General features: G+C 46.8%; 1 protein-coding gene across 1 annotated transcript in view; it reads left to right on the plus strand.

Moving 5' to 3' along the window:
• INPP5A (inositol polyphosphate-5-phosphatase A) overlaps positions 1–24,101 on the plus strand; it is a 186,106-nt gene that overhangs the window by 24,405 nt on the left and 137,600 nt on the right. The window contains exon 2 of the mRNA XM_074158974.1: positions 18,944–18,985. Coding sequence (XP_074015075.1) covers positions 18,944–18,985 — 42 coding nt within the window. The remainder of the gene's footprint in view (positions 1–18,943; positions 18,986–24,101) is intronic.

Genomic DNA, 24,101 nt, shown 5'->3' on the forward strand with positions numbered 1-24,101 from the left:
TACAAATGAAATATTTTTTCAATTAAATATGAAAATTTTTCCTTTTGTAAATATGGAATGATGGTCTTAGACCCTTCCTGCTCATACTTAACCATATAAAAATCCAACCTGAAATTATCCATAATTTTTGACCGTATCAGCTTGCTTGCCTTTTAGAGGTCTTTGAAATCCTTACCTTGGAGCTGGCAGCAGTAGATCTAATAAACGCTTGTTTCCCCTGCTGTTCCGTGTAAACGTGCCCAGGGTATGGAAGATCCTGCAGAATTCATGGTGCTGCCGGTTTGTCCAACGCATCCTGGCCCAGAGCCGCATCGGTGACACTGGCTGCAGGGCCACTGTGTCACCGCGGGGGCACCTCCGCCAGCACCCCCGTTATCTTGCCAGTAAGTGTCAGTCAGAACTCTGCCAGGGCCTCAAGGACCTCAATTCTTTATAGGAGATAGAGATATATACATATATCTGTATAGGTGTCTATATACACACACCCCCGCACCCCTATATATATATATAGGCATATCATTCCTCTTGGCGAGTGAATTTGCATTCTGTGATCAGAATTCAGCTTGGTGTTACATCGCATTGCTCCCTTGAGGACCATTTCTGCCAGTCTTTAGCTAAGTATTCATGAGTAATTTTATGTATGTGCTAAGAATCTGTCTAGGTTTTGAGAATGTGCTTATATTCACTCCTGTTATGAGGCTGTAAATATAATATATTGCTTAAAAATCGTAACTGAATTGTAGAACAAAGTTGAGCATGTATAATGTAGGCTGCTTCATTAATTGCTTTTTGTCAGCGTCATCTGATCTGCACGGAGTTGTGCTGATGAGAAGCCCCATCTGCATGGTCAGGGAGCCTGGACTGGGGTTTTGCTTTGGATCTTTTGGTTTTATCCTGAATTTTCTGGTCTGTAAAGCCGCATGTGAAGGATATATCTAAAGATGGCTGTCAGAGCTGTGCTGTTTCGGTTAAAATGGGAGCCCTCAAAGAGAACTCCCTTCTCTGCCGCAGACCCTGCCCTCACCTGGAGGGATGCTCTGTTCCGTGCCCTCCGACACGCATCCGCTGGTCCCGCTTGTCCCGTCCCGGCTGGGGTCCGACTCCGGGGGCAAAGCAGAGCTCCTGGCTGGTGGAGGTGCAGGGTGGATCCTGAAAGGCTGCTTGCAGGCTGCTTTAATGAAGAGGCTAGAAATAACCAAGTTACTTCTCCAAGGGGAAATCAATTGCTCTGTAACAACACGTTTTCCCCCGCCGGGTGAGACTGCCTCGCCGTCATGCCCTGGTTTCCAGTGAGGGGCTGTTGTCTCTGCAGGAGCATCCTGCAGCTTCATGCGTCTGTCACGGGAGGAGACTCGGGAACAAGGAGGGCTGCAGCTTCCAGAACCCCTTGAGCCCTCAGAGGGTGGTCATGGCTTCATCATTTACTCCCCTTTGCATTTTAATGAGCATCTACTGTGAAATGAGCGCTGCAGCAATATCCTTCTGTTAGAGAGCAGAAATTGAAGGATGGTGGGAAAATTCTGGGGTTTTAATATGGTTCAGAAGTTTGGGCTGTCTTTTAAGGATCTCTGACAGGCAAGTTGCGGTTGTAAACAAGAGTAGATCTATTTTGGCTGTATTAAACTGCACCCTGTCACTTTGAACTGTCTACTCCCAAAATAAAATGGGTGAAAAAGCAGATGAGCTGATACTGAGCTCTGGTGCCAGCACCATCACGATGTGCTTGTCATGCGAGGACACCTGGGTGGGTGGGATATTGATCATCTCAACCATAGAAAAGGCAGTGTTGGAAAATTGATGTTCTTGCTGTGGAATTTGGGAGAAAGTTTGAGATTTCTGTTTCGATGTGAATGCAGTGACCTCTGGGGTCAGACAATGATCGTTCGGGACGGATGTAGCTAATCTCGGTTTACCAAACCGTCTCAAGTAGAGATATAAAATAGGGGTATGATACCCCGGTTATACCAGATACTAGGAATTAGTTAATAATTATTTCTAGTTAGTTTTATTAACCCCTAACTGCATTGAAGAGTAAATCTTGTGACTATGGAAAATGCTTTGTGTGAAAGCTGAAAAGGGGAGCAAAAGGCATGTAAAGGGCTGTAAGAACAGAGCGGAAAAAGATTTTTCACTTATTCAGTTGGTTTTTAAAATGCCGAGTGTAGTGCCTTCACTTATATTTGGCTTTATAGGTAAAAAAAAAATATTCTGGCGATCGAATATAGGACTTGTTTTGGGGGGAGGGAATTCTGTTTGTCCTTAGGATCTGAAGTTGGTGTTAGTGGTGGGGTCACCAATTACAGCTTCTCCTTGTCTCCCAAGAGCATTTTTTGGAATTGTGTTTGTTTTGTGAGTTTTCTGAGCGGGGATGAGACAGAGGTTGGTGACTAAAGTCAGTTCAGACCTGCCTTACTCTAGCAGGGTTGCTGTGGATGTTGTCCCTGAGCCTACAGGTGTTGGGAGATCGAGCAGAGTCAGTTTAAAACACCTAATGTTGGAGTGTAGTGGTATTCTTTGTTTTACATATCTGCCTTCCAGCTGTATCTTCGTAATGGCTGTGTAACTTTTGAATTTTTCACACTAATTCACAGGGATGCTTTCCCTCTGGACAAAAAAATAGAGTTGTCCCTAATTTTCCAGGCACCGGGCCCCAGGAGCGCATCCCTGCTGCTGAGCGGCCGTGTCCCAGCACGGTGCTGGGGGACGGTGATTGTTGAGGTGCAGCCCCTCTCCTGTCCCCACGCTGGTTTAAAAACCCATTTACAACCGCCCTTTTGAGTGTGTCCTGCTATTTGCAGTGGTCTCACCCTGGAGCCATCCTCCCCAGTGAGCGGGTTTCAGTTTAACCTCGCTCGAGCGGTCAGAGAAAGCTTGGGGTGGTTTTTCCCAGAGTGACCTATTATGCATTTGGAATGTTTCAAACTGTTCAAAAAAATTTTCAGGGGGAAAAAGTCAATAAAAGTAATCTTTACTTTTTGCCTGAGCCGAACTTGAGCCTGCAGCCCATTTTCCTAAACAGGAAAAGAGCCATTCCAGCACCGTTCAGAAATGTTGATACTTGGTGAAGTGCACTTCCTTGTGACAGAGAAAAATAGAGGTGTTACCTCATTGCAAACAGGATATCTCTTAATAGTTAGGTTTAAATATACAAAATTTTCCATAGTGGCTTTGAATTTCTGGAGCCACAGACGCAGAATAAATTTTGGCTGAAATAGTGTTATTGCTGGCTGGGGGTCAAGAGATTTCCACGGGTACCTCGTGGGAGTGCTCCTTGGGGCTTAGTGTTGGATCAAGCCTCCCACTTCATTAAACGCGTCCACAGAACGCTGGTGGAAGCCGTTTTTGTTGCTTTATTGTCCGTGGGGTAGGGTTGCCTTAGGCCGCAGCAGGAGCAGTGTGAGCCGCTGGCCCCGGGCTCCCCGGGGGAGGTCAGGGCTGCTCACCACGGGGGGTCTCCCTCCCCTCTGGGGGTCTGCACCCTTGCTTCTAATTATAGGAGGGTTTTTTTGAGATGGAAAGTAAGTCTTTAATGTGAAGGTGCCTTCCTTTCCCCTCCCACGTCTGCATTTTCAATAACAGAATTCAGTTGATGGTGAAAATTCAGTTATAAATGTAGAGTGATTTTATTATTATTTTTTTTTCTTTAAAATGTGGGCCCTGCTTATCCTCGACAGTACATTCTTGCAGTACTTGACTCATGTTTTGTTTCATTGTCAAGCATGTATTTATTCCAGTCTAGTATGCCAAACTGTATGTGTACAGTAGGTCAAGAAGAGTTCGGTAATTCTGGGAACATGTATGTAACATCAGTTCTCCTGCTGCAGTCTTGTCTCTGACTTGAGAGAGAAATGCAAGGAAAAACATTCCGGACATGTCACTTCTGTTCCTGGCTGTGTCTTGTGAATTATTCTTAACATGAGTGTAGAAAGCAAAGTGCTGTGTTGGGGGAAAAAATCCGACCTCTTTTGAAAAATGCTCTTAAGAGATCTGGTCGGTGCCCCTCTTGCCCGTGTGGCCGGGGTCCCGGTGGGTCGCCTGTGCCCGGCGTGGGCACGCAGCTGGGCGGCGGTGGCTGCCCGTGTCCCCGGAGCAGGCGTCGCGTCATCCCGTGGCGGGACCTCGGTGCCACCCGGGTCGAGGACACGTCTGTCCCTGCGCTGAGGGGCTTTCAGTTGTGAAGTGAACTTCCCCGCGTTGCAAAATACCTTGGTGACCTGATGGGCTAACTTCAGTATTAAAGAGTTAATGATGTCATTGAGAGGAAAACTCTCTCTTGGCCGTATATTAAAAAAAATATAGACACAGGAAATACAGTTCTTTCCATTTTCTTTCTGACTCCCAGATACATTCTTATCACGGAAACGTTCCCAGATAATTTTCCCCAGCTTCTAATTTCTCTACTATTGAATGTTTAAAAAATAGTAAGCTCTGCCAATTCTACTTTTTAAGTGGGTTATGTGGCTGAAAGTTAAAATATCTCGTACTTGTGTCATGGAATGGGGTAATGATTATAAACTGAAAGAGGGGAGACTGAGATGAGATGTGGGGAAGAACTTCTTTGCTGTGAGGGTGGTGAGAGCCTGGCCCAGGTTGCCCAGAGAAGCTGTGGCTGCCCCATCCCTGGAGGGGTTCAAGGCCAGGTTGGAGGGGGCTTGGAGCAACCTGGTCTGGTGGGAGGTGTCCCTGCCCAGGGCAGGGGGTGGCACTGGGGGGGCTTTAAGGTCCCTTCCAAACCATTCTGTGATTCTAACTCTACAAAACCAGGCAAGAAATGGTGGAATTGGGACCAGAGTTCCTTGCTGCATTGAATCTCACAGCTGATGTGCTGTGGACCTGTTCTTGTGCAGGTGGGAGCAGCAATAAACTGGGAGGTTCTGCTGTTTGTGATTTGGAAAACATTTCTAGAGCTTTAGTGTGTATCTTTCTGTTCTTACATCTGAGGTTTTGTATATTGCCAAGCCTCGCCATTTTTATTTTTCTCTGTTTATCTGTGAAGCTTTCTACCAGCAGCATCTTCCCCCACGAGCTTGTGAATCCCTTCTGCAGTCCCACACGGCTGGTTTTATCCGCACTGGTGCAGACGGTGTTTTTCTGGCTCCTCGGGTTCAGGCTCGGCTGTGATCTTGCTTGCGTTTTGCGTGCAGTCTGGGCCGATGGTCGCTCCTGCTGCACAGCTCTTGTTGGGGTGGTTGTTTTGCAACCTGACGACTGTAGAGCGCTTTTCCCGGCCTGTGATGGATGCGGTGGTGTCTCACCCGGCATCTGTTCAGACTGTGCTCACGCTGATAATTTTCCTCATCCGTCACAGATAATTTCACCCGCTTCATTTATTTCACATTGTCTTATTTTGAGAATAAGCTGCCTGACTTAATGTAGAATTCTCTTGCTTTCTGCAGCCTTCCTGACGTTTTTTGTCAAATAATAGTGGGATTTGGCTCCTGGTGTGTTTGTTTTTCATTTGGCCAAAGTTTCCTGTCTCAATTGCTCGCTCGCTGGATTTGCCAGGAGAGATGCTTCTGCTGTGTCCCAGGATGCCTGTTATGTTTGGGAAACCTCTGTGTAAAAATCTACAAAACCCTCTTAAAACCTTTCAAGGGGGCACTGTAAAAATTTGTCAGGAGTTGAACAGCTTGCGTCCTGAAAACTGTAGCCTTCCATGCCGATTTCTGGCCTGCTGACCTCCCTGTAATCTTATATTTTTAACAGTCAAAACGTAATTAAACATATTTTTGCATATACATATATAATACATATATATGTTTAGGTATAAAAAAATCCGTTGAGGCACAGGCTGTCTTTCCCCCCTCAGGTGTCCGTGTGTGACAGCTCCTGGCAGGCGGGGGCTGCTCCGGGGCTGTCGCTGCTCCAGCTGTAGCTCGGGGTTTCCGTGGGGGGTGGGCTCGGGGGTTGAGGTGCTGGGGATCCCACGTGGGGGATGGGAACGGGAGGTGAAGCTGGCGAGGGTTTACCCGGGAAATGGGACGTGAGAAACTGAGGCAGAGGTGGATGGAGGAGTGCCGTCAGATGGGACGCAGGTGACAGGAGCCCTGAAGGAAAGGTGCCCGGGGCAGCGAATTGGGTGGTGGAGCTCGCTCACCTTCTGCTGCCGCAGCGAAGCTCTGTCGTCCCAGCGCGGGGCTGCGTTACGTGTCTGCCATCCTCTCTGCGGCAGTGATGCTCCCCGCTCAGTGCCCTGCTTCACCCCTCCTGATTTCATTGGTGTGAAATTAGGTGCTACTCAATATTAGACATATGCCAAAAGGTGTTTTATAAAGCATGATAAATAAATTGAGTTTCACTTTTATAAAAAAGACACTTTGAAAAATAACTTTGCGGAAGTAATACCCCTGGGCACCTAAGAGCTAATTACAATGTGCAGCCCGTTAAATCGCTGCTCGCGCTGGGAAAATAGTTTTCTTTCCGTGCCTGGGGCTGGAGTTTGGGATGTTTCTGCCCTGTTGGTGAGGTGAGCTGGGCTGGGGGAGCTGCCAGCCCCCCGCCCGGTGACTGTAACTGCTGCAACACGCTGAAAATCAGGAGATTTGGGGGTTATTCATTTCCTTCCTGCTTGTTATACCTTGCGTCATGTTTTCAAGTTTTTTTCTGCATCCACCTGTGAGAAGTTATATTTTTCATAGGAATAATGACTGAGGTCTCACCTGGCATTTGGAGTTTTCTTTTTTAAAAAAGAAAAGCATAAATCGGAAACACAAAGCAAAAAGTGCTGAGTGTTGAGACGATCAGTGCGGTTGTGGGTGCTAATAACAAGGACTCTGCTTGATGCCTAATAAATGCCCATAAACTGCGGGTACCGCCATGTGTGGGTTGAGCAGCAGAAACCTGGGTTCCTTGCGTGAACTGCTGCTTTGAAGGGAGTCAATTAACTTCAGCGGGCTTATTGTAAAAAAGTATTTTAATTTCTGTACCTTTTGCTTGTTGACTAATGTGATCCTTCCCCGTCACTTGGTAAAAACCTGCAGAAAGGCAATTTGGAGGCTAATTCTGCAAAGCATGAACGTGAGGTCAGCTGCAGAAACGGGATGCTTTAGCTCAATTTCTGTTTTTGTTTTGCAGAGTTATAGTGAAAGTTACAAAACCGATACATTGTTACCTTTTATTAATATTATTTTTGATCAGTTTCAAACAGAAAGTTTCCGGCCTAAAGAATGGGAAATTGTTCAGGAAGTTAAGATGGGAAGCTGTGGGAAGTGCAGTAGATCCGACAAAGCTGACTTGGATGGTTTTTCTCTTGGAAAGGCCAGTTTGTTTTTTGGTAGCCCCTTTCCAACCAGAGATTCTTCACAAACACTGCAGATACTAATATTTAGTTATTTTAAAACCACTACCCACTGGTCATACGTGTTTGAAAGTAACTTAATTCATTGATTAATCTGTCCACACCTGCAAATGCATGGTCAGCTTCATAATTTTCTTTGAAAAATTGGTTAACAATATATTAAAACTAAAGCTTTATTCCGGTGTTGCTGATACTGTCTGTTCTCCTGAGAGTAATGGAAGCTTTGATACTTCCCTCTGGTGGCGACTGTAATAGTCTTACCTGTTGTATCCATAGTTGTACTGAGGAAAAAAAAGGGTATTTATGAAATGTTCTGTGTCCTGCTAAACTCCAGTTTAGTGTAAGGTTTTAGAGAGTTTGATTGGGAAATAAATGGAAGTTGGATAACTGCGTATTGAGGCTTTAACATTAAAAAAGGGAAAAATAAGATAACCTGTAAAGATGGGAGGAGGTGAGTGTGGTGTTTGGAGTGCAGCCTCGGAGCCGGCAGGTTTGGGGTGGGAGCAGTTGTGGTGGGACTGTGGCTGTGCAGAAAGGGGTCTGCTCTGGGAATGTTGCCTTGCCTTTATTAGGGAGTAAAAGCGTCTAATTTTAACCGCATGTGGTAGGACCAAGGAACAAATTAAACTTCATTTTGTGACCTCGGGTTTTACTCACATAGCTTTTACTGGACTCTTTTGGGTGAAGGTAAAGACTTCTGGACTGGATCTGCAATTTGAGTTTAAGTAGACATTTATTTTACACAAGAAATGCCCTCTTTTATCTTTGTTTTTCTTGCTGAGGGATCTGGGACCATAGGACTGGAGGCGTGGGAGCTCGGGAGGTGTTTGTGCGAGAGGGGAGGTCTCCGTGGCAGGAGGAAGGCGGTGATGGTGCCTAGGGCCGGAGCATCCCTGGGTTGGCGGTTCCTGCTGGGAGCCGGGGCGCCGCTCCTCGGTCCGTTTGGTGTGGGACAGTGTGACAGTTTGAGGGCAGAACTGAGGTTAGATGGCACCGTGCGTGCTGGGGTCGGGCTGTGCAGTGGGTCACACAGGCGGCTCAGGTTGTGCAGGGTTTGGGACGAACACACTTTCACTTTCTGAAGCGAAACTGCGAGAGCTTGGCTGAGAAACCATGGGGCTGGGGGTGTCAGGAGACCTGTGGGGAAGGGGGCACCCCTGATCTCTGGTGTTCCCTGCAGCGTGGCAATTCCCAAACTGAAATAAGGTGCAGGCTTGCAGAGCTGGACTAAGGCTGTGTGCTGGAAGAAATGAAATGTCACAGGTTTATATATCCATGAAGAGGAACAGTCAGACGAGCATGCGAGGCTGGGTTGTTAATCGGGTGTATTTCTGATCTGTGCATGTTTTTTGTTGCTTTGGGTTTTTTTAGTTTAAGCAACGGTTGATTTTTCTCAAACTTGAGAGAAAAGTCCTTGTCTCTGGGGTTGGTTAGCCTGCAGCGTCTTTGTGCCAACAGAGCCTCTTCTCGTCGTCAGGCGTGTTTTCGGGGAGCCTGCGCCATCTGACACAGAGCACGCTAACGTTCCTCCCTTTTGTTGTCTGCCTGACGTTTCCTTCCTTGAGAATCTATATTTAGTGTTCAGAAGTACTGGCTGTGGCAGAGGACACAAGGCAGTTGCCTTTCAAGCGAAAGGAAATGGTTCTCTGTAGGGATACGAGTGAACGAAGGGCAGGATTTCCCGTGGAAACTCACCCACATGAGACTTGACTTTTACTTTGAACGTAGTGGCGGAACAGGCTAAATGAAAAGCCTGGGTGATTTACTCCAATGTAAAAGGTGGTTTCTCCCCTGTAACCCTCTCCTTTGTGCTTCTGGGCACGTTTGCCGTGGCTGGAATTAGGCCTTCCCCCGGAAGGTGGGGATCAGGACCGTTCCAGAGCCGGCACGGGGACGGTGCTGCCTGGTCCCGCGGTCACTGACTGGCGCGCGGTGCGTGTGCTGAGGGTGACAGCTCGAGCGCGGCCAGGCAGGGTCCTGGTCACCCGCGGGGGAAAGGCTGTGGAGGCCAGGGGTTAAATGGGCTTTTTCCGCGCAGAGCGGCGGCGGGTGGGACGAGCTCCTGGAGCAGCAGATGTGTTCCCTGGTGAACGGGGTCTGGTTTCCTCTCCCTTATTAATGGCTCTAAAAATAGCTGGGCTCTCAGGACGGAGATGGGGACAGGCCAAGCCCGTCCCGCTGTGGGCGAAGGGGACAGGGCGCATGGGGCCGTGTCCCAGAGCCCCATCAGCCGCCCCATGGCTCCAGGAGTGCGGAGGGATGTGTGCCCCGGCCACTCCACGGCTCCAGGAGCGCCCAGTGGGTGTTGGGGGGCTTGTTTATGGGGACAGGAGCTCGGCAACCTTTGTGTGTGATTGTAATCCCTCTGATAGCAGCCAGCCCTGGGGCATCCACCACTTCCCCGGGGAGGTCATTCCAAGGGCTGATGGATCTCGTGAAACATTCTCCTTGCATGTCCAGTCGGAGTCTCCCCGGGCATTTCCAGCCGCCACCTCTTGCACCGCCGCTGATTTGGGGAGCACCTTTGAAAAATGGAATATCCCAGTAACGTGTTTCTGTACAAAATGTTCCTGCTTTCTTCATTAGAATCACAGCATGGTTTGGGTTGGAAGGCACCTTAAAGCCCCCCCAGTGCCACCCCCTGCCCTGGTCAGGGACACCTCCCACCAGACCAGGTTGCTCCAAGCCCCATCCAACCTGGCCTTGAACCCCTCCAGGGATGGGGCAGCCACAGCTTCGCTGGGCAACCTTCATCAAACAACTGGTGGCCTTTTTCCCCATTTAGCTTCTGGGGGGGCCTGAAATTCATAAAGGAAGTGGAAAAAAAGGATTCCTCCTGTGACAGCAGTAAATTTCACTTCTGCCTCTCCCTAACAACAGGAGTGTTTGAAGGGGAAAATTCTCTGTGAATACCCAATTATCTGTATGATTTTGGAATTGAAAACGTTGTTCTGTAGTTGGCCCTTACCCATAGAGGTCCCTTCCAGCCCCATATTGTTCTGAGACACCTAAGCCTTGGTACAAGGTGTTTCCCGGGGATTCTGCCTGCCCTCACTGTTCTGGGCAATAAGGAACAGATGTCCTTTTACGTGAACTCTAAATACTGCCCGGTTTGTGCTCATTTCAATTAAGTGTTTACGTAAATTCTGAGATTACCCTAATGCTGGCTTTTTGACACTGTACTAACCTCATATGAATTAACAAAGCATTACGCAAATCAGAATTTAGGATATATATTTTTTGTTTTATTTCATGTGTTTATTCTTTATTTTCCCTTTCCATGAAAGCTGCTAAAACTCCGTTTCATACTCTATAGTGCATTTCTTTGAGGGGTGGGGGAATAGTAAACCCTTCACTTTCAAAATATATTATGTTTGAGGTTTTCTGTTTGTTTGTTTTTCCACTTGTAAATGAGGATTGAGCCCGGGCGTGTTGCTTAAAGGTGTATCCTGGCTGAAACCAGAGAAACTGAGGGAACACCCAGTCTTTGGGTGGAAGCCCTGGGGCCTTCACACTGTTGATGGATCTATAAAGCAAGAGGCTCTTTGCTGTAGTCAGGGCTCTAACGCAGTCCCTAAGATTTATATACTAAAATAAAGAACTGGAGAAATAAAAATCCTAGGCATCTAAAATCACTGTTTCAATATTGCTTGATACTTAGGTTTCCAAAGGAATAGCAATGCCAGACTTAAGTGTACGTCCATTTGAAAAGCATTAGCAAAGTATTTATGCATTACATTTGAGAGCTTTCTTCCGCTTAAGCTAAAACTGATGGATCCAAAATCAGGATACAAAGTAGTTGAAAACTTGGGTGTATTAATGTGGTTAATCGCTGCTATTTGCTAACAATTATAGCTTGTGTGATGTTGTAAATACTGGATGTTGGATTAACTCTTGTTAATACTCTTAACACGCTGGTTATTCAGATATCCAGGAGCCTTTAATCTTTCAATAAGATGTTGGTAACAGAAGTTAAATTTTGAAATACGTTGGGAGTTTGCTAGGGTCAGGGTAGTTAAGCTCATGGCTTTTTTTATTCCAGTCTTTGCAGTTCAGTAATAATGATTAGTAAATTAGTAAATCATTATTCATCGGATGTCACTGTACTGTGCTGGGTCTGGCTGGGTTTATCCTACACGTGGGCTGTGGACGGAGGTCGGATCAGCTCGACAGGGTCGAGGTCTGGTCTCTGTTGTTTAAAATGGTTTAACTTCACTTCTTTTAAGGGTATATCTAGATGTATGTTAGACCTGCGTGAACCTGCTCTTGCTGCCCTCAGATATACTGTGTTATTTTTTTATATATGTATATATTATATATGTTATTAATAATATTATATATTATATTGTATATGTATATATTTTTAGTTTGGAGAAGAGGAGGCTGAGGGGGGAACCTCATTGCCCTCTACAACTACCTGAAAGGAGGTTGTAGAGAGGTGGGTGTTGGCCTCTTCTCCCAAGGGAATAATGACAGGATCAGAGGAAATGGTCTGAAGTTGGGGCAGGGGAGGTTTAGATTAGATATTAGGAAGAATTACTTTACTGAGAGGGTGGTCAGGCACTGGAACAGCCTGCCCAGGGAGGTGGTGGAGTCGCCATCCCTGGAGGTGTTTAAGAAACGTGTAGACATGGCACTTCAGGGCATGCTCTAGTGCCCGAGATTGTTGGGTTGTGGCTGTTTGTGAGTGGGGTGGTGCGTGGTTGTGGGCATTTGTTTTGTTTTGATTTTGGTGTTTGGTGTTCTGGGATTTTTTTTTTTTTTTTTTGTTGGTTGGTTGGACTCAATGATCTCAAAGGTCCCATCCAACCAAAAATATTCTGTGATTCTGTGATTTTTTGCATAAACAATTCCAGATGTCTGAAAGTCTTGTTGCTCCATGCCAGTGTAATCCTTAAGAAAGTGACCTGTTATTTAAGTCTGCTAAAAATAGTTATGAAAGAAAATGTATCTTCAATTAGTTATAGCGTGGGAATTCCATAATTGAAAGCTGAGCTTCATTAGTGTTGAGAGAAGTCTCTTTCTTCCAGTCTCTGACACTGGATTAACTAAGAAAGCAACAGACTTGGGACAGATGTTGATGCTTTGTTTGGAATATATACATATGTGTATATGTAAATACACACAGGTATGTGTGTGTGTGCACTTAGATACACACGCACCTTTCCTAAGTCTGCTGCTTTACTAGGTTTTCATACATACATATATATGAGCAGTATGGCATTATGAAGGAAAAGAGTAAATGTTTGCTTTTGCCTTTTTTTTTTTTTTGTGTGTGTTTTGTTTTGTTCACAATCCATGGTTAGAGTGACTCTTGTGTCACAGCTGCCCATTTCAGATATTATTTGATGCAAGTGATACAGGCTGAGGAAAGAGGGTGCCTCTGTGGATGGTGTTGGTCTACAGCTTGTCAGACAATTTTTATTTAAAAAAAAAAACCAACAGGGTTGTACCCGTTATTAAAGCTGTGAGCTGGCTAGTTAACAGCCTCTGTCAGTGGAGGCATACAGCAATACCCACGGGCCGAGGAGGGCTGGGGTGCTGGCGCCTGGGGCTGTGGTTCTCAGTGGGGCTGTCCTGGGGCCGGGAATGTGTTCCCTGGGAATTTGGCCACTGTGGGAGCCCGTGGGTGGGCATTAACCGGATAAATCCCCCAGCGCTGCCTGCGGAGGGGGTTTTGCGCTGGTGACTCAAGCTGTAAGTAGTTTTTCAGGTGAAGTGTTTTGTTCAGCCCGGGCACTGCCCAGGCCCGCGGGGAGGAGCTGGGGGTCTTGGTCTCCACGCCGTGTCCCCGGCCCTGGGCAGGCAGGAGCCTCCCTGCCCCGATGCTCCTGTTTGGCACCTTCCCGTGGTGGAGAACACAGCCCATGGTGCTGCTGGGCTTCTCTCCATGGGGCAGCTGCTTGGCCAGAGGTGCTGGGTGTCACTGGAGGTACAGGGGTGAAAACCCCCCATCACTCCCTGGCGCGGCAACTGACCCAGTCCCCCCGGCACAGCATCGGACCCCGTGCTGCGGCTCGGGCATGTCCTGCTTCCAGCAGAGATGGGCACAAATGTGTTTGTACGAGTGGCTGAACTGGAGCCTTGCTGAGTAACAGCATGGACAAGTCTCGAGCTTCTCTCCCGGTGGTTTTCCCAGGGCATGGAGGGTGCTGCTGGTGATGCCGAGCGAGGGCAGATCCCAGGAAGGGCTGTTCTGGTGCCACGTTGACCTGCCGCCCTGTGCCATCCCTGATGTTGGCTCCAGCGCTGCGGCCACAGGCTCCCAGTGCAGCTTCCATCCTTGTGCTTGGGGGTGGGAAACGTTGTGTTACAAACTTGTGTATTGCACGTGATTCATAAACTTCTTCCTGAGATTTAATTGTTCACATGAATAATAGATTGCTTTTAGTCACTGCCCTTGAATCATCCTTTATTAAATGCAGGCATTGTTTACGCTGAATTAGGTGACCAATTTCAGTTTTGTCCTCGGCCCTGGAACGCCAGCCCAACGCTGCAGCAGCGCCGGTGCCAGCGGGGCTGTGTCCCCTGGGCTCAGCGCAGGGCAGACTGTCCGTCAGCCTGCCCCGGTAACGTACCCCTCTCCTGGAGTTCTGCCACCCTGCCGTGATGGGGAGAAGACTCTTGGTGCTGAGACTTACGCCCTTCTTCAGGCAGGAGGCCACCAGCAGCACAGACCCTCTCCCTTCCTCGGCGCTTGCCCTCTGTGCTGTGTCTGTCCCCCCTGGCACTGGCAGGGAGACTCGCGTCCCACCTAAGAGGAAGGGTGGGCAGCGGTCCCTTCCTCTTCCTCGCTCCTCCTCTCCCCCAGCGCCGCCTCTGTGTTGTCTTTTGCCTTGGTTCAGTGTCCAACGAGCCACTGCTTTTCTCAGCCCAGGAGTGAAACTGCCCTCAGCTTTACAATGAAAAACTTGTGTGTCCAAAACCCCATTTTTTCCACCGCGTTAATCGCTCTGATTATTTTACTTCTCCCATGCATTTGTTTCTCAAACTTGGAGACCGTCACTCTCTGTGTCACAGCAGCAGGAGGGGGCTCCCTTCTCTCTCTGCTGCGACTCGGGAAAGCTCTGACACTGCATTTGCATTTGGAAGTGGTCTGTGCAAATGTATGTAATAAAAAGCACAGCATTTAAGTAAAAGTTCAGATTTGGAAGAATCTGCACTTTTCCTTGGAAGTTTTCTTTAGACTCATGAGTAATTCTTATCTTCCTGTTTGATCCTGGTTGTGTTGTCTACGTTGACTTTGAAATCTGGTGAACCAATACTGTGCACATAACGTGCAGGGTGTCATCTTCTTGTTTGTCAGCTGTGAATTTAAGTTGGTACAAAACGCCACAATAATCGTACCCATTTGATGTGGGTTTCTTCATCATCGTCTGTGTATTCTGGTATTGAGAGCATAGCAACAGGAGTACCTACAAGTCTATTTGAAGGTAAAAAAAGATTTAAATCAAATAGGTCTTTGAATATAAATGCTAAGAAGTTGCCAGTAAGCTTTTAAAGGTACTATAGGAGATCTAAAATCTTGATGTAAAAATCTTAATGTAAACAATTCCAGTGAAATCTCTGTAATGGTCGTGTTGATGGACCTGAAACCAGTTTTTGAGTAAGCCTGGTAACAGTGGTCAAACAGAGCTTGATGAAAGGCTTTGCTTTTCATTAAATAAGTAGGAAACCAGATACAGCAAATGCAGGGAAAAATAGCCCCTCTCTCACGTTTTTCTCTGAATGGAGAACAGATGGAAGGGGGAGTGGAAAGGGCTCTGCCTGGGACTGCGGGGGGACGGTGCGGTGACAGGGAGCCCCCGAGCTCGGGGCCGTTGGGGAACCCTCGGCCCACGCAGGGCTCTCGCCGCTTCAGTCGGGCGGTCAGAAGCTTTGGTTGGTGGCACTTTCAGTTCAGGTCGGTGTGTCCAAACAGCCAGTTCTCTGCGTTCATTTTGGAGCTCAGAGAGTTTTCACAAAGTGAGTCAAGAATTTTTCTTTTAGCTTAAAAAATGAGCCTATTCTTAGCTAAAAATAAACTTCACAAAATAGAACCTGCTTTCTATAATTCATCTACTTCTTCCATTTCCCTCTGAATGAAACTAAGAAGAAATTTGCCAGGCTGTTAATTTGGTTTCATTTAGTTCACTTTCCTTTTTTTCTTCTGGAATGAAAGGCTTCTTACTCTGACTAAATATATTTTCTCTTTTTCCTTCTCTGAAAAGACTTCTTCCCTGTCTGAATATATTTTTGTAACAGACTTAAAGCTTTCTTTTGGCTGTTGGGTGTAATTTTGTAGGAAATGGAAACACTGGGTAGAAGAGGCTACTTGTATATTCGTTTTGAAAAGCCGCTTGTTCTCGGGATATTACCAGCCCATGTGGTGTCCATGTGTTCACAAGTTGTTTTTTCTTACAAAACTGACCAATACAGTAGCCAGTGTGACATAAATAGACTTCAAATGGAAACTGGGCATGAAAAGATGGTTTTAGTGGCACTCGGGATTCCAGGAAAAGGTCAAAATGGGTTTTAATTGAAGGGAGCAGTGATGCACGTGTCCTGTGACTTTAACATGGATCCCATGTGTTCTACAGACTAAAAAGAATCACAGAATCATGGAATGGTTTGGGTTGGAAGGGACCTTAATGCCCATCCAGTGCCACCCCCTGCCCTGGGCAGGGACACCTCCCACCAGACCAGGTTGCTCCAAGCCCCCTCCAACCTGGCCTTGAACCCCTCCAGGGATGGGGCATCCACAGCTTCTCTGGGCAACCTGGGCCAGGCTCTCACCACCCTCACAGCAAAGAATTTCTTGGCCAGATCTCATCTCAGTCTCCCCTCTTTCAGTGTCAAACCCTCCCCCCTCCTCCTATGGCTCCCCTCCCTGATCCAGAGTCCCTCCCCATCTCTCCTGGAGCCCCTTTAGGGACTGGAAGGGGCTCTAAGGTCTCCCCGGAGCCTTCTCTTCTCCAGGCTGAACCCTCCCAACCCTCTCAGCCCCCCCTCACAGCAGAGGGGCTCCAGCCCTTGGAGCATCTCCATGGCCTCCTCTGGCCCCTCTCCAACAGGTCCTTGTCCCTCCTGTGCCAAGGAAAGTTGTTCTTGTTTCGGGGGTAGGGTTTGTGTCCCTGTTGGTCAGAATGTGTGCCCTTGGATGGAACCAGGACGTGCTCCCCAGGGCTCCGGGGTGTTTGCTGGGCTCAACTACAGCAGCACAGCCTGAAGAGTAGTGAACCCCCCCCCCCAGCTTTTGTATGCCTTTGAGGAGGCAGCCTGTGGGCATCTGCTGGGCTTGTGACCACCGCATTTGGAGCAGGCAAAGGCTGCTAATGAAGCTGTGGGGAGCAGGATGGCGCGAGAGAGAAGCGCTTGGCTCTCAGGAGAGAGACGCCTTCCGAAAGGATGATCAGACCTTTCTTTGCATCTTTCTTGGTCTTCCCTGGTGTTCCTTGAGCCTGTTGCTCTCTGGTGGATCCCCAAGGGCACGAGCAGAGCTGGTGTGGGGCAGGGGAGGAGGACCTGGAGCGAACAGGGTGCTGTGGGGCTGGAGCTGGGGCAGCCGGAACGAGGAGGCTGATGAGGAAGGGTTTGGGTTAGTCAGTGGGGAGAAACGGGTTCATCAGTGGATGGGTATAAAAGAACCTAGTGCTGAAGACGACAAGGAAAAGATTAATTTTGGTTACATTACAAAAAGAATTAGATAATTTAATGAAGGACAGAGTGTGGAGAGAAAGGATGGGAAGGAAGCCAGAGTCTGGAAGACATGCAATGTGATTTGCCTATTTTTAGAAAGGAAAATAAGAGGAAGATAAATTACCTTTCCACTTGATTGTTATCTCCAGTCCTTCAAAACTTAAAATTATTTCATCTATAGGGAGGTGACTGGGGAGGAGTTCGAGGCAGAGGGCTGGGTTGCAGAATTACCATGAGTGGGAAAACCAGGAAGGATGTGGTGGTGCCACAGGGGGACTGGAGGCAATTTCTTCTCCCTTAAAAAGCCGTACCTCATATAAATTACCATGAGTAGCTGCGCCATCTTTATTTGCAGACTCGCACTCAGGTTTAACTGAAAATCTGAAAACATGCTAAATTAAAAACCTGATGTTTGTGCTTAACATAGAAAGTCTGTGTCTGAAACTAGGTGAGGTCTCGGTGGAGAGTCCTGTGCTCTGGAGCTCATTTGCCTCAAGTTTGGGTTTGCATTCTTGGGGTATTGTCACCCAAATGACCCATTCTTGAGGTATTGTCACCCATATGTAGCTCCTGTCCATAAATACAGACTGAAGTGGGGTTTGGTTTGCTTTGGTGGGTTTACAAAAATGACTGACTTCTGTTAATTTTGGATTATTCTTAAAACTTAAGAGGTCCCCAGGACATCTTGCTACTGGCATAAATAAAATAAAGAGAAGTGAGGAGTGCGTGGGGTTTGTTTGTTAACATGAAAATTGCCTGTTACCTACTGAGTAAGGCTGTACTTTGTTTTGAAAACAAATACACAGCACTGAAGTCTGCTTGGGGCCTAACACAGGACTTGCTCATCTAGTTTTCATAACTACCAGAAAATTCTAATTAGAAATTTCAAAATCCCCAACATCTTGCTTTCTTGATAGTTTGAATCTGGACTTTTGGTTTAGCTCATACACAAATCGTATACAAGGCATGTTCCCAGTTCATATCTGTTTTGTAGAGTGGTTAAAAAAAAAAAAAAACAAACCAAAAACAATAAATCCTGTGCTATTTTCCTAAGTTCGGGTTAGAAGTCGGCCTGAAATCAGAGCAGCTCCTGGTTCACTTGTTTTCTTGCTGCTGCTTTTGTAAAAGCGACAGTCCTTCCTCACTGTTCCTTAGGGGTTGTCTCATTGAGTTCAGAATGAGTAGGAGAAGAGTTAAGGTTCTCAATAACCAGTTAATAAGATGACATTTTTGGAGGGACTGGGTCTTTAGAGGATTGGGTCTTTATTCCCCACTATGATGCAGAAATTATCCAGAAGTGGTGGTGTTGAAGATAAAAGAAATGTTTCTCTTAGCTGTACATACAGTGTGTGAAAATTGGTTGTCTGTCTCCGTAATCGTTTATGGGATGGGTTTTGTTCTGAAAAGGCAGAACTTTGTACTTGCCAGATTTTTGCTGCTTCAGTTTTCGTAACTTCTGTATCAATCTGGAAAATCTTCTCCCAGTTGGCCTTGCCAGGGGCTCTCGAGTGCTGGAGCATCCCGCACCAGTGTGGTCCTCCCTCTGCCCGCTCGTTAGCAGAAAATCCCTGTCACGAGAAGGTCGGGTGGGGAGAGCGGGGTGCCACCAGAAACTCTAGAGAGTTTCATTTCCAGCCAAGGAATCTCCACTTCTAAAAGCACAGATCTCAATATGCATCAAGTCGCTGGTTTAATTGCTTGATAACCTTGCATGTGTATGAACGTTGCGAAGTCCTATACAAAATATACTTTCTGAGTGACAATCTGAGACGAGGGGACTCAGAAATAAAAAAAAGAGTTCTGTCCATGGGCACTTGTGGTGGAACATCCTCATGTTTTTACTGATTTTCTTCAGTTGTGGGAAAAACTTCCCACTTGAATGCACTGAGGAAAGCAATAAATATTGGGATATTATTATAAAAATATATTACTCTCATTCTTAATTCATTTTTGTATTTTCTTTTTCAGCCAGAAAATTTACAGAAGAATTGGCTTCGGGAATTTTATCAGGTAAGGTAAAATTTTTTTTCTCACGCACTTTTATGCATGTTTGCTTGTTGGCTTAATTAATAATGTGAAGATCTTTTGATTTTGAAGTTGAAGTAACTAATTATTTTATAGTCAAAACCACTCCAAAAGAGTATGTCTCTGGGGATTTCTGAGCGCAGGGTCCGGACCAGCCAAAGTGTAGCTCAAGTAGCCCTGAACCCACCCCTCAGCTGCCCCCTGCTCCCTCTCTGTGCCTCTGCCCCTCCGTATCTGCTGCCTGAGAGAGCTGTGCTTAAAAGAAAAAGAAGGAAAGAAAAACCCCAAAGGCGGTGGTTGGCAGTTGTGGGGGTGCTGGTGAGGGCAGGCGCGGGGTGTGTGGAGGAACACCCCTTCCCAAGCCCTGGGCCCTCCTTGCTCACTCCACTGGCGCCTGTTCCCAAGCGCGCTGGGAAGTGGAATAAAACTTGATAAAAGCTCCTGAGGGAAGAGACCAACACACTTGTCCCAAAAGTGGCCTGGGCACAGCCCTGATACCAGGCCATGGAGTGACCGAGCAAATGGACAACTTCAGAATTCGTAATTTATTTTTTTTTACTTGAATTCTGCATGCTTTGTTGAAAAGCTCTGCAAACTGAAGTTCACCAGAAGTACTGGAAAATGACTCTTATTGCTTCTTCGTAAACTCAAAACCCAGATAAACCGCAGACCACAATTTTTTTCCATTCTTCTGAGGAACTCAATTTGCATATGTAGTTGTGTCAATACAGTTTGCATAACTTCTGAGGATGAAGTCCTTTTGTAAGCAGTCAAAATAATCTCCACGAAAAAGGAAGTACAATTAGCACTCTAAGTTTAAAATGTTTCTAGAAATTAAACCCATAATGGAAACATGCCTTTGAATTAATGTCAAAGAACAAAAGGAGCGTTTGGGGGGCTTGTTTTTAAGTTCCAGTAAATTAAAATATGGGATTTTAATTGCTGTGACAGGTATATAGAAGTCACTTCATTTATGTATCATCATTAATTATATGCTTATATATAATTAGCTTATATGTAATTATATTAATTATATGCATTTCTGAGAATGTGGTAGCATATGGACTTAAATTTAACAAATGTCACTTGCTAAAATTTTTAAACTTTTGCCATTGATCTACAAATATCCTACATTATTAACATGAAAAATATAATCTGTTAGATTATAGAGTTTGTCTAAGAAATACAAACAGGAAAGAATATTTTAAGTAAATTTCCAGGGATGTTTTTAATGCCAGCTTACAGTGTACCAGCCTGTGGCTACTTGGTGGCTTTTGTTGACCATCAGCGCGGTTGGTGCAGCCGAGAGATGCTGTTTTGTCCGATCTGTTTTCCTTGGACTCATTGGTCTCAGTTTTGTGAAAGTGGAGCCTGCATTTTGGGTGACATCTGATTTGGTAGTTTAAAATTGATCTATCACGTACTGGGTAATTTTCTACCAGTTTGCTGTTATTTGCTGCTTTTGCCCCAAGGAAAACTAAAACAAGATGAAGGAAGGGTTGAACTGAGCTCGATTGCAGATATTTATAGGTATTGGCATTTGGCGTGCTCCCGGGGGGTGGGGAAGCCTTTCCCACGCGTGTCCTGCAGCACTGGAATAGACGCTGCCCGTGACGTGCCACTGGCAACGGGCTCCTGGGGGGAAGGAGGGGCCGGCTGCTTTCCCATCGCTAAATTTACAGTGAAGCTTTTCCTCCTCGCTGCTCTGCTTTTTCCATTTGATCCAGTAGGTGAAGCCATGGCATTCACTTGGGGGCTGCATAACGCTTTTCCTTATGATATAAGCCGTAGGTGGTGTATTCTCACTGCACGTAGATAAACAAGAAGCTTACGGCCACCCGGCTTTTGCAAAATAGTAGTAATAGAAAAAGAAAGTCAGTGTCACCGGTAGGGCTCCAGTAGCGAGATGCTTCAGGAGCAAGAAGAGGCTTCTGACAGATCCATCCACCTCTCTGTGAGTGCTTAGCGCACTGATCAAAGTACGTCACCTAATTAAAGCACACTATCATCAAAAACATTCGCCAAGTGGTCGAGGAACACCATGTTCCTTCTCCTCTGTGGATTACAGTGTTAACTTTGAAGTTGGCAAATTTTAAATTAACCTATAAAGCAGAAAGAAGCAAATGTCAGCTCCCCTCCCACGTTCCCCCTTCTTTGCCGTGCCCCATGCCCAGAGGTGGTGGGCGAAGGATCGGTGTGATGGCAGCCTCCAGCCTCTGCCTTAGTGTAGGACAAGGTGGTGATTTGTTTGAAGAGTTATTTTTCTGAGCAGCTTGTTGAGTAGTGATACTCTTCAGGAGGAGCGCGGAGTATCTCCATTTGTGATTTCTGTGCTCTGGCTTTGGAATTCCTTGAATTTGTGTTTTCAGCTTTCCTCTGTGAAGCCAGAAAAGAACCTGCCCTACAGGAAAGTGAAGAATTGTGTTTAATTCATCTCCAAAAAGCTAGGCTGTGGGAGCTTACTGTCTTGAAATATGGCGGTTTGAGAATTGGCCTAGTGGATTATTTTTTTTTCTCCTATAGTTGTCATCAGATTTTGCATCTTATTGCCTCTTGACTCAGCATCGCTGAACTGATTTTTTTAATTTGTAATGATGAATAAGGTGGCCAGGAGTATCTCTCCTTGATCTGTAGCGTTTGGAAAGTCTGGGCAGGGGCTCCCATCCCATGCCAGTTCCCAGCCCTCCTCGGCAGGGTCAGGGCTCTGCCCATACCCGTGCCCCCCCCCGCTCCTGCCGTCCCCTCTGAACGCCCCCGGACGCGGGGTCTGGTCCCCGGGAGGGCACAGGCGGTGGACGGGGCTGTCCTGCTGTGGCACAGCCCTGGGACGGGGCAAAGGGACCGCGGGAAGGTGACCCGGGGCTGGCAGCTCCCTTGGAGCCTTGTTAGGAGGCCGACAGAGGCCACAGGGTGGTGTCCTGGGGCAGAGGAGGTACAAGCTGTGCTTTGCTGCTCACCTGGAGAAGGGGAGGAGAAGGAGCACTCCAGGAGCTGCTGCCATCCGACGTCGCTCTTTCACTGGTTAAGCTTGGAGTTGGCAGGGACGGTGAGGGGTCATGTTTACCCACTGTCTAAAGTGTGCTTTGACTTGAGGATGGGGGGTAGGTTAGAACTTCCAATACAGATGAAGTTATTTCTTCATTTATTTGTTTGTTGTTGCAGTCTCTTTCTTCTTTGTGCAAGGATTATGGCAGTGATTAAATACCCCCAGTGATTAAATCAGTAGCTGTAGACACGACAGATCTACGTTTCCGTGCATGCGGTGGTGCTGCCGTAGGCGGATGCACGGTACCGGTATTTACACATAAAGTGGAGTGCGATGAGTGTGAGCCCCTGCCCCGAGAAGCTGCACGGACGTGCCGGGTGTCCCGTGCCGCGGGTAAACCATTCGTTCCCAGTTTGATGATTCTCTCTGAGTTTTATACTCCAAGTCCCTTTCCAGTTGTTGGTCACAGCTGACTTTGTTGAAACCGTTTTTGCTTGAAAGAAGACGTGCTTGTGCTTGCAAAGGCGGAGTCCTGTGCCGCAGTGAAATCTTAGTGGTGCCTGTGACTTCAAACCTAAAAATAGGTCAACTGCTTTGGTTCTGTCCTGGTTTCACCCGAGAAAGAGTTGATTTTCTTTCTAGTGATTGCTGTGAAAGGCATGCTGTTGATGCATATTGTTTTAGCTGTCGCTGAGCGATGTTTAGCCTTTCCAAGGACTCTTTTTCAGCTTCCCACAGAGGGGATCAGGAGGAAGAGTGGCTGTTGGGAGGAGAGCGAACTCCCGTTGTGAGGGTAGGGGTTTGGAGCATTTTGTGTGTGACGGAGAAGGGTTTGGCACTTCAGAAGAAATTGGATGATTTGATGAACTAGAGGTTATGCAAATTATAGAGTATTCACAGAATATACAAATCAGATTATTGTCCCACTTGTGTGGAGTGCCCAGTATCCCGGCTCGCAGCCTTAATGTCAGGGAAAAAATATGGGGGAACAAGAAGCTTCAGGAGCACCCAAGAAGCTGTTTGGGGGGAGGGCCGCAGGGGCACACAGAAGGGGCTTTAGTTGATTTACTGATCTACTTAGGGTGGGTTTTTTTTTCCTTTTTCTCTTCACCCTCTCCATCCCCATCCCTTGTACTTTCTTCAGCTGTGGTGGACCTAGCGTTTGGGGTGGGAGAAGTTTAGGAGCTAAAGCTGTTGAAAACCTTAACTAGTCTGATGATCTTTTTTGTACCGTTCATGGCAAACGGTCATTTTGGATGCAAGTGTGGAGGCAGAGGGCTTTTTCCCTAATGCAGTTTTCATGTTGCTTAATGTGTTTGAGAATATTTAGAGCCTGTATTTTAGTAATACAGAAGTTAAAAGTTTACCTAAAAGCTAAAGGTCATCTTGGTATTGCTATATGGAAACTTTCTCTGTTACTCTTTTAAAGAAAGGAGGAGGGGAGGGGAAAACCAAACAAAAACCCACCCAAATAAACAAATAAAAACCCCACGAACCACTCAGAAAGTTTGTTTGTTAATTGTTTTAGTGGACTTAATCCTGTTTGTTTAACTGGAAGGGGTGATTAACCCAAAGGCTCTGTTACAGACTCCAGCGGGCCGTTTCAGATGGGCGCTTTCTCCTCAGACGGGGTGTTTGGGGGGTTTTGTTTGGTTGGATCCGTAGCCTGAGCACAGGGTGCGCTGTGCGACCCACCCGTGCGGCTGTGGCACTGCTGGAAGCTGACGGCTCGATGCCGGTGGCTGGGGTGGGACATCCCTGCCCCAGCGGGACGGCTCGCGGCTGGCCGGGGACGTGCCCACGCTGGGGGCTGTGTGGCTGGGGGACCTGCAGTGCGGCCAGGGGCTGGTCAGGGAGGATTATTCAGAGCTTTCACATCTTGTGGTGTGGACTTCAAGTAAATCCCTTATCAGTTTATGCATTGGTTCCTTTTTCTATAGTGTGCCTCAGTACGTAACCATAGCCTGTATTGGGAAACACGTTTTTTCCTTGCTCAAGCCTTCTTACTGGCTCCCGCCACATAAACTTTGTTAAAAAAATCAACCTGCTTAAGCTGGAAATTTCCACGTGTATGCCTCATCTGAGTTTTGGAGGAAAGCTCCAGAAAAAAATGTT

Source organism: Numenius arquata, chromosome 15 (genome assembly GCF_964106895.1).
Source record: "Numenius arquata chromosome 15, bNumArq3.hap1.1, whole genome shotgun sequence".
Classification (NCBI taxonomy): domain Eukaryota; kingdom Metazoa; phylum Chordata; class Aves; order Charadriiformes; family Scolopacidae; genus Numenius; species Numenius arquata.